This window comes from Equus asinus, chromosome 21, assembly GCF_041296235.1.
Source record: "Equus asinus isolate D_3611 breed Donkey chromosome 21, EquAss-T2T_v2, whole genome shotgun sequence".
In the NCBI taxonomy this organism is placed as follows: Eukaryota; Metazoa; Chordata; class Mammalia; order Perissodactyla; family Equidae; genus Equus; species Equus asinus.
Genome location: NC_091810.1, coordinates 51,184,703 through 51,193,673, shown reverse-complemented (window position 1 = coordinate 51,193,673; position 8,971 = coordinate 51,184,703). Strand labels below are relative to the sequence as shown.

Sequence of the window (8,971 nt, the reverse complement as noted above, 5' to 3'; positions counted from 1 at the left end):
GAGGTTTTCCCCTCCGCCTCCGGTGTGTAACTCTGGAGCTTCCCTCTGGGCTTAGGTGTAATTGCGGGGGGCTTAGGTAGGGCTCTGGTCACCTGTTTCCACTGTCGCTCCTCTGGTGTGCGCTCCCTCCTGCCCTTGGTGTGTGGCGATGTTCTGGGGGCATCTGCTGGAAGAAAGCCACTTGCAGGTACTATGCTGTTTGGGGGTCGGGGTTGGAGAGTTTTCACCTATCTCCACCTCCTCCCGGAGGGAAGTCCATCCGCCTTCTGATGTATAGCAGCGTGGGTCTCTCAGGCATCCTGAGATGCTATATGGATATCCTTTGATAAGCGATGAATGTCCAATTAGCTGTAGATTCAAAGGGGGAGAGACAAAGAAGACTACTCATGCTGCCATCTTGGATCCTGATCCCTTCTAACGCATTTTTAAAACTGTATCATGTCCCAGGGTGTACTTGTCCCGTACTCATTCAATCATTCCCCAGCGGGTTTCCTCTGTTTATACGTTTGGGCCATTTGGTTTTCTTGAAAGACGTTAGTGTCTTATTTATTTGGAATTATATGTCCTTTAAAGCTTTGCTACTCCAAGTGTGGTCCATGGTCCAGCATCATCAGCATCACCTGGATGCTAGTTACAAAGGCAAATTCCTGGGGACCACCCCAGGCCTACTGGACTGGAATCTGTATTTTAATCAGACTCCCCAGTCATCTCTTGTGCATAATGAGTAGCCCCACTCTACAGACTAGATAAATCTCAGCTGTGGACCATCTGGTCCTGAATCTCTACTCACCTCTCCAAGCTCTTCCAAGAAAACTGGCCTGTTCACATTTTCCCTTTCTGGTCCTGGGTCAGTGTTGATAATTCATAGTTAGCTAGGAAATCGCTCATTTGCTCCAGCTTTTCACATTCTCTGCGTGAGAGTTGCAAGTGGTCATAACTCTTAAAATCCATGACTCCTGCATCTATGATTTCCCCATTTCGTGTAACTTGAACTCTTTTTGTCCTCTGTGTTTTCTTTAATCAGGCTTCCGAAGGCTTTACGTATTCTAAGACAAGCATTTTCCTTGATGTAACAACATCTTCAAGTTTATTTTATAGGCTGCATACTAGTCTATCCACTGGCTATAACAAATTACTTAGCCATTCCCCTATTGGGCGTGTAGGCAATTCCCTACTTTTGGTAGCACAACTAAAGCTACCAAAAGAGCTCCACTCCCATCCTAGAGAGTAGTTTAGCAATACATTGAATTTTTTTTTTTTTGAGGAAGATTAGCCCTGAGCTAACATCTGCCACCAATCCTCCTCTTTTGCTGAGGAAGACTGGTCCTGAGCTAACATCCGTGCCCATCTTCCTCTACCTTATACTTGGGATGCCTGCCACAGCATGGCTTGCCAAGCAGTGCCATGTCCGCACTCGGAATCCGAACTGGTGTCCCCAGGCTGCCAAAGCGGAACGTGCGAACTTAACCGCTGTGCCACTGGGCCGGCCCCAATACATTGAATTCTTAAAATGAACACACACTTTGATGCCACTTCTATTCTAGGAACTTATTTTCATCTCGGCGTTGTTTACAACAATTTCAAAACAAAAAACGGAAACAACTTTAGTGTTAACAGCAGAAGTGACTTAAGTAAATGGAGGTCTAGCCACCCAAGGGAGCATTAGGAAGATAGAAAAAAATCATGTGGTGGGTCAATAGTGACTGGAGTGTGTTCCATGATATGTTAAATGAGAATAAGCTGGTTGTAAAAAGGAGGGTACACCATGAGGTCACTTTTGTTTTAAAACTAAAACACATTTGCCTGTGTATATATGTATGTATGAGGAGTGGACTTTGATTCCTGCAGCCATTTAAACGTTACCCTAGAGGTCTGTTCACCCATCGGGTTCCCACTCCCAACCCCGGTGACTTCTCCCTCCTCAGTCTTGCTTCCGTGGGCCTGAAGACTTTCAGAAGCTGCAGAGACCAAAAGGCTGAGCCGTATTTGAAGCCTCAGAGCTATCTCAGGGCCTGACGGTGTCAAGGGCTGTGAGAATGCAGCAGTGTGGCCCCCAGCAAGGTCTTGTAGCTGGTCCTATAGGCCCTTCTCTCTTGCAGGGTACAGGACAATGGGCCAGTTTCCCCAGACCTTGTGTGATGTGGTGCTGACTACCACAGCTGGGTCTCAAGCTTCCTGGAAGAAGTTGCTCCACTCAGTCCCACAGTGTCCAGGACCCAAGGGGCTGAGCCCCATGGCCCCCAGAAGACTTAGATGAGGTCTGGAAGTACTCTCTGTCAGGAGTAGGGCTCAGGTAAGAGAGTAATTTGGTGGTATGAATGAGGTGCTAGTACATTCTGTGGGGCCGCAAAGGTTAGAAGTGGCCTTCTCCAGCTGAACATCATTCACCCACCAAGGGAGAGGGTCTGAAGGTCTCAGTTTATCCTGCTCTGCCCAAACCTGCCCATTTCCCAACCTCCCTCCAGGGTCACTCCCTGTGGCATCCCCCACCCTTCTCAGCCACCAGTGGCTGCTACCCAGGATTTAGGTGGCAAGGCTTTGGAGTGTGGGCTGTAGGCAAGTCAACCAATTTCCCGGGAATCACTTTCCTCACTAAAAGTTGCAGGTGATGCATGAAGCTTGCAAGGTGGTTCTGAGAACTGAGACTGTATGGGAAGTGGCATTCATAAATGATGGCTATTATTATCATTAATGGAGAGGAGTCTTGGGCCTCCCTGGGACTATTACTAAAAAGCCTATTTCCCCAAGGGACTCTACACCATGGCCCCTCAAATGAGGGAGTTTTGTTCAGATATTTCTGTAGCAAAGACTCTTGAAGAAGGAGCATGCTAATGAGAAGAAAAGGGCATTCATCCATTCAAAAAGTATTCACTGAGCAACTCCAGCGTGCCAGGCCCTGTTCTCAGGGTTGGATGCATCAGTGACCAAGACCAAGGTTTGCTGGTGGACCAGATGTGGGCTGTGAGAGAGAGCCAGGAGCCAAGGTTTTTGGATGAATGAAGTTGCCATCAGCTGGACTGGGGTGGGCTGGAGGAAGGGCAGGTTTGGAGAGAAGATACTGAGTGTGGGACACCCTTTGGACATCCATTTGTCACACACATGGGGAGGTGTCCATGAGGCAGTCTGATTCACAAGTCTGGGGTTCAGGGAGAGATTCTAGCTGGAGCTTTGTGCTAAAGGAGGAGGCATAAAGGAACTAAAGGCAATTGAGGAGGCTGGGGGCAGATTACTCCATGTTCCTGAGTCTCCAGGATGGCCCTTGGACCACCCCTCTCTGCCCTCATCCCATGTTTCTCTCCATCATCCCTGCCCTGACCTCAGGGAGTCTGGGTTCCCTTGATGCACAGTAGAATGGCCCCCAGGGCCTGACTCATTGGTCTCTACACCCCAAGTACAGCCAGTCTAGCTCTCTCTAACACTTTTTATTCATTCACTCATTCACTTATTTATTTCAGAAATGTTTTATTGAGCCTCTCCCCTGTGGTTCTCACCAGAGGGTGGACTGACCTCTTTGGAGGTGCTGGGATATGTGAAGAGACATTTAGTTGTCACAGTGACTGGGCAAGGAGCAAGGATGCTCAGGGTCCTGCACAAAAGCAACTGCCCTCCAAGGATTCCAGGAGCATCTCGTTGAGAAACTCATTCCACAGCCAACTGCAGCTGGTTCAGGAGGGCCCAATTGTGAGTAGACAGAGCTATCTGGCCAGGGCACAGCAGGTAATGACAGCATGGTTTGAGGATTGTGAATGCACAGATGAGGGAAGGACACTTCTGCGTGGGGGGAGAACTGGGAGGCTTCCTGGAGGAGGTGACTTTGGAGCTATGTCTTGAAGAATGAATAGGATTTACAGACACAGGATGGGCAGGAATTCCAGGCAGAAGGAAATAGGTGTGCAAAGGCAGAGGCATGTGGATGTGCTCAGGCTGTGAAGGAAAGGAGGTGTTGAGTGCAGCAGAGGGAGTGGATGGGCGGGAAGAGGAGGTTGTAGTGGGGATGCAGGGGCTCCTCTCCCTCCTCCGGCCCTAGAAATTAGCCAGGATGTTGCTGATGATGTCGTACTTGGCTTTCTCGTACGCGTCCCTGACCGCAGGTGGCAGCTTGGAGCTGTCAATCTCCTCAGTGGCTGCCTCAGGAGACTGAGCAGAACGCCTCACCCGGGAGCCCTGCAGAAGTGATGCTGGATAGTCACTCCCATCACCCTCACTGATTGGCCCCCTTTCCTGTCCCAGCTGTGGCCCCTCTGTCCAGGCACGGATGAGAAGATTGGGGCACAAGCAGTGACGCCAGTAATGGGGCTGGAAGTGGTCCCCAGTCAGGCTCTCCCCCCCCCACCCCCCCCACCGGTGCCCGGAGGGCCTGGGCAGGTCTGGACTCTGGGACTCATTTCTGCCCTGGCTGTTCCACTCACTTGCCAGGAGGCTCCACCTCTGGCTTCAATTTTCCCAAATGTGGGACGTAGAGGAGAGTCCATGTCTAGGGAGTCTGTTGGGCCCAGAGGTCAGGGCCCAGAGCGGAGCCAGAGTCCTGAAAACACTGAGTGCCCCTCCCAGCCCGCCCCTAGCCCGGACCACCAGTTTGTTCTCCCCTCCGTCCCCTTCTGCCAAGCGACTAGCAGTCATCAAGATCTATCCCCTCCTCACACACGGCCTCTCCCCTCCCCACAGTCTGCGTTGAGAAGAGCTTGATGGGCCCCATTTTCCAGGTGAGGACACTGAGGCCCCACGCACCGAAGTCAGTGGCGCAGGCCGTAACCAGCCGCCGGCGAAGGGAACGGAGGCGGGTAAACCGGAGAGGGAGAGGCGGGCGGGCCCGGGCAGGACTCACCTCCTGCTCCTGCTCCTGCTCCTGCTTACGGTCGGGGACGCAGTCGACGGTCAGGACGCGGAAACGCCTCAGCATGAAGAAGCTGCCGATGCAGGTCCGCTCCTCCTGCGTGGGAGCGAGCACAGGGGCTGGAAGCGCCGGGCCACCCTCCCCGAGGAGACCGAGCCGCGTGCGCGCCCAGCTCACCCGCCGTCCCGGGCCGCAGAGCCCGCGGGAACGCGCCTGTCCCAGCCCCACCACGGCGTCTTCCCCGATCCTCCCAAACCAGGGAAGCAAACAGTAATGCCCTAGAGCCAGGCGGGAAAGGCGATCACGGGGAAGGACCGAGCGGACTAGATGGGCATCCGTGAAGATAAAGGACGATCATGTAAGTTATTAAACGGGACAAGGCATCCATAAATTAGCATGCCCAGAGTTAGCCATATTGGCTTAAATAATAACTGTGTACATAAAAAAGATGCAGAAGACGATACACCAGCGGTTGACGTTGTCTGTCCCTGAGTAGTGGGGTTGCAGGAGATTTTTATTTTATTTTGCCTCTCCACATTTTGTTAATATGCTATAAAAAATGTTATTTCTCTAATTTTTATAAAAGCAGTTATCTCTAGATGGATTATGGTCCCGCTTTGTTCTTTTCCTTTTTACATTTAGTAAGTTTTTTTTAGCATGTATTGCTTTTATAATAAGGATTTACAATAATTTATAGTAAGGAAAAAGAAAAAGCACAGGGAAAATCCCCTATCTTTAAAAAGGCTTCCACAGTGAAACCTCACATGGCCAGGTGAGGTGGGTGGAGACGAACACACGTCCCCCTTGAGGAGGAAGAGAGGAGAGGACCGTCTCCTGCTCACTGGGGGTGAGCAGGACGGATGGGAGACTCACTCCGTCCTCCCTGAAGGCACAGTCTTGGGGCCGTCTCAGCCGGTCTAAAACGCACACCGTCTCTTTAATCCTGAAGTTGAGCGGGATCTTGCTGGTGAAATTCTAAAGAAGAAAGAGAAAACTCCTGGTCATCTCCCTTTTACAGGTGAGGGAACAAAGGTACAGAGAGGTCACAGTGACAAGTTGGAAGGGGCTTAGCCAAGATCTGCATTTTCCATCAAAAACGGGGGTGGAGGTGGGAGGTGTGGTGCTTCTTAAGTGGCCTCAGCAGAGATTTAAGGTGTGCAGGGCTTTTGGAAACTAGCTAAAGGATACCACTTCAGAACTGTACGACGTTGAGGGGTCACTTCCCATCTTTGCCCCTCAATTTCCTCTTCTGTGAAATGGTAACCAGAATACCTGCCTAGCATGCTCAGCTACCAAGAAAGGTAATGGGTGTGGGAAGAGGACACTGGAAGCCCCTGGTGAGGCACTGGTGAGACCAGTCTCCTCCTGTCTGTCCGTTGAAACAGCTCTGCCTATTCCTTTAAGCCCAGGGCCTCAGTGCAGGCTAGATGCCCAGACCCTATATTTCATCCCCGAGTTTACCAGTTAGCCAGCTGTCAGACCCGAGATTACATCTTTTCTTACCTTGAAGTATAGTATCATACTAATAACAACAGCTACTGTTAAGCAAGCACTCTGTGCCTGTGCCAGCATCCTCTTCTGCCTGCCGCCCTGACAGTGCTGCTAGAGGCAGGTGTCACCTGCTTCCCCGGCCTGGGTCTGCAGATACTTACTGAGCTAGGTGGTGGGATGGCTTCCAGCAGGCCGAAGATGGGCTGTCCTCGTCGCCCCTGATTGAAGAACCGCAAGGCCAGGTTGACAATCTCCTCATAGCTCAGACGGCTCTGGGCCAAACAGGCCACCGCTGCCAAGCCTACCACCAGCACGAGTACCTTCCAGACCCTTGCCATTGTCCCTTCTCTGATCCACTGCCACTTGTAGCTCCTTTTAAGTGCTACTCAAGCTGTCTTGCCCAAGGGCTGCTGCTGACAACATGTAGGGCTGGTGCCTTCCTGAAAGGGGCCTCTCCTTTTCTTTGCTAAACACCCAGTGTTGGCCAATGTTTCGAAATACCATTGGCTAAGAGGCAATTAGGTTTTGGCAACAGGCCAGGGCCTAGGAGTGAGGCAAGAGCCCTGAGCTGGGGGCAAGAGACCTGTGTGATGCTGAGCAAGTTCCTTTGCTCTGGGCATCAGTGTCCCCACCTGTGACACAGGTAGGGTACCTCCAGCTCTGACAGTCCAGGACTCTGTGCCGTCTCTGCCTGGCTGTTCTGGTTTGATCCCAAAACAACTGCTCAGAATCCATGAACTCTGTATATGACTATTCCTCAGCTGACAAAGTGTCCAGTCTGAGATTGTGCTCAGCTTGGCATCTACAATGCTACATACATTTTAAAAAGCTGGTTGTCAACCTTTAAAAATCTGGATGATTTACTTGGAAAAAAATCACAAGATCTGACAATCCATGGCTCACAGTCCCTCATGGCTGTGATGGCAGCAGCCTCTCCAGGGAGAGCATCACTGTCCACTTCCCCCGAGCAGCTCCCTGCAGGCAAGGTGGAGAAGCTGTCTCCAACAGGATCAGGGCGAGGATTCCTGGCTTCTGGGACAGGCAGCCCAGAAGGGGAAGAGCAAGGGCTTCGCTTTTCTTTGAGGGCTCCCATTTCCCCTGGCTCCCTTGTTACTGGGGATCTGCCTGTTAACTTCCCAGCCTGCCCTTGACTGCGGGGCTCCTGTTTTTCTGAAGGAGACTCAGAAACTGAGGAGGAGGAGAGCAACTCCAGGGTGTTCCCACTCAGGCCCACCAGTGGGGAAACCAGTGCACAGAGCAGCTCATGAGTCTTCCTCCAAAAGCTAAAGGCAGAGCTGAGAAAATCAGAGCTGGAAGTGGGGAGAGGCAACAGAGCACAGAACAGTCCTCCATAGGCCTAACAGGTCCTTGAAGGCCCTAGTCTCATCTTAAAATCCATGCAGGTGTGATGCATAATGGTGAAAAGTTAGAAACATCCTAAATATGCTGCAAGAGGGGATTGTTAGAGCAATTGTGGTGTGTCCATCCATGGAACACTGCTACTACTTATTGGAGTACAGATCCATTTATTGGTGGGTGCTTATGTTCTTCATAGGTTCTTGGCTGAAGATTGAGGGTTCTATTGCAGCTCATCTTGTGGGAACTGATCTTGTGTCCATTAAAGGGAGCGTGAATAAGAAAAGACAATGGGCACACACTGTGGATTTCTCTGCAGCAGTTAAGCAATGGTTCTCAACTGGAGTGATTTTGCCCCTTGCCCCCCAGGACAATTGTCCAGGTCTGGAGACATTTTTGATTGTCACAATTTGGGGAGAGGGTACAATTGGCATCTAGTGGATAGAGGCCAGGGATGCTGCTAAACATCCTACAATGCATGTTGTGGGTCAGCCCCCCAAAATGAAGAATGGTCTAGCCCCAAATGTCAATAGTGCTGAGGTTGAGAAATCCTGAGATAGAGCAACAAACCAGGAACATATAGCAACCGGATGGATCAATCTTAAACACATGGTGCTTGGTAACAAAGGGAAGAAACAGAACGAGATTTCTAACTTAACACTCTTTATATGTATCAGAATACATCTCTCAAACTGATACACATTCTGTAACACCCTCAAAATGCAGGTAAGAATGGTTGATGGTTGAGAGGGCAGGAAATGAGATGAGAAAAAAATAAATAAAAGCAGAGAGGAGACTTGCACAGACTAAGAAAGATAATGCACCAATGCAACCCCCAGTATGAGGTAGAATTCTTTACATGGAAAATCGTGCTTCCATCAGTATCCGTAACAATATCACTAGCCAGGTGCCTGAAAGGATGTTCGCTAAATATCAGTAATGATCATCTCTGTGTTCTTCTCTGCGTGGAGCTGGCAAGGGATTTTGACTTTCTTCTTTCCATTTTTCCTTTTTATTTGAAATTTTTTTATAATAAACAACTTTGAGTTTTACAAAAACAATAAAAGTATTTTTTTAATATACACATGGAGTCTACATTTTATTCCACAATACATCTGCAACTGTTTTTTCAAGTTCCATGGAACTCTTTTTATTGAGATAAGATCCATGTATCATAAAATTCACCCTTTTAATAATTTAAAAATTATACACTTTTGAAGTGTATCATTCAGAACATTTTCATCACCCCAGAAGGAAACCTTATGCCCAATAGCAGTCACTCCCTATTTT

At 49.7% G+C, this 8,971-nt stretch overlaps 1 protein-coding gene across 1 annotated transcript; it reads right to left on the bottom strand.

The window, feature by feature from the left end:
• Positions 1-3,448: 3,448 nt before the first annotated feature.
• Positions 3,449-6,793, bottom strand: LOC106823252 (15 kDa protein B-like). The gene is made up of 4 exons (XM_014828838.3): positions 6,487-6,793; positions 5,708-5,809; positions 4,826-4,930; positions 3,449-4,164 (listed from the first exon to the last, which is right to left on the bottom strand). The coding sequence occupies exons 1-4, from the start codon at positions 6,661-6,663 to the stop codon at positions 4,024-4,026; spliced, it is 525 nt and encodes a 174-aa protein (XP_014684324.1). The 5' UTR covers positions 6,664-6,793; the 3' UTR covers positions 3,449-4,023.
• Positions 6,794-8,971: the final 2,178 nt, after the last annotated feature.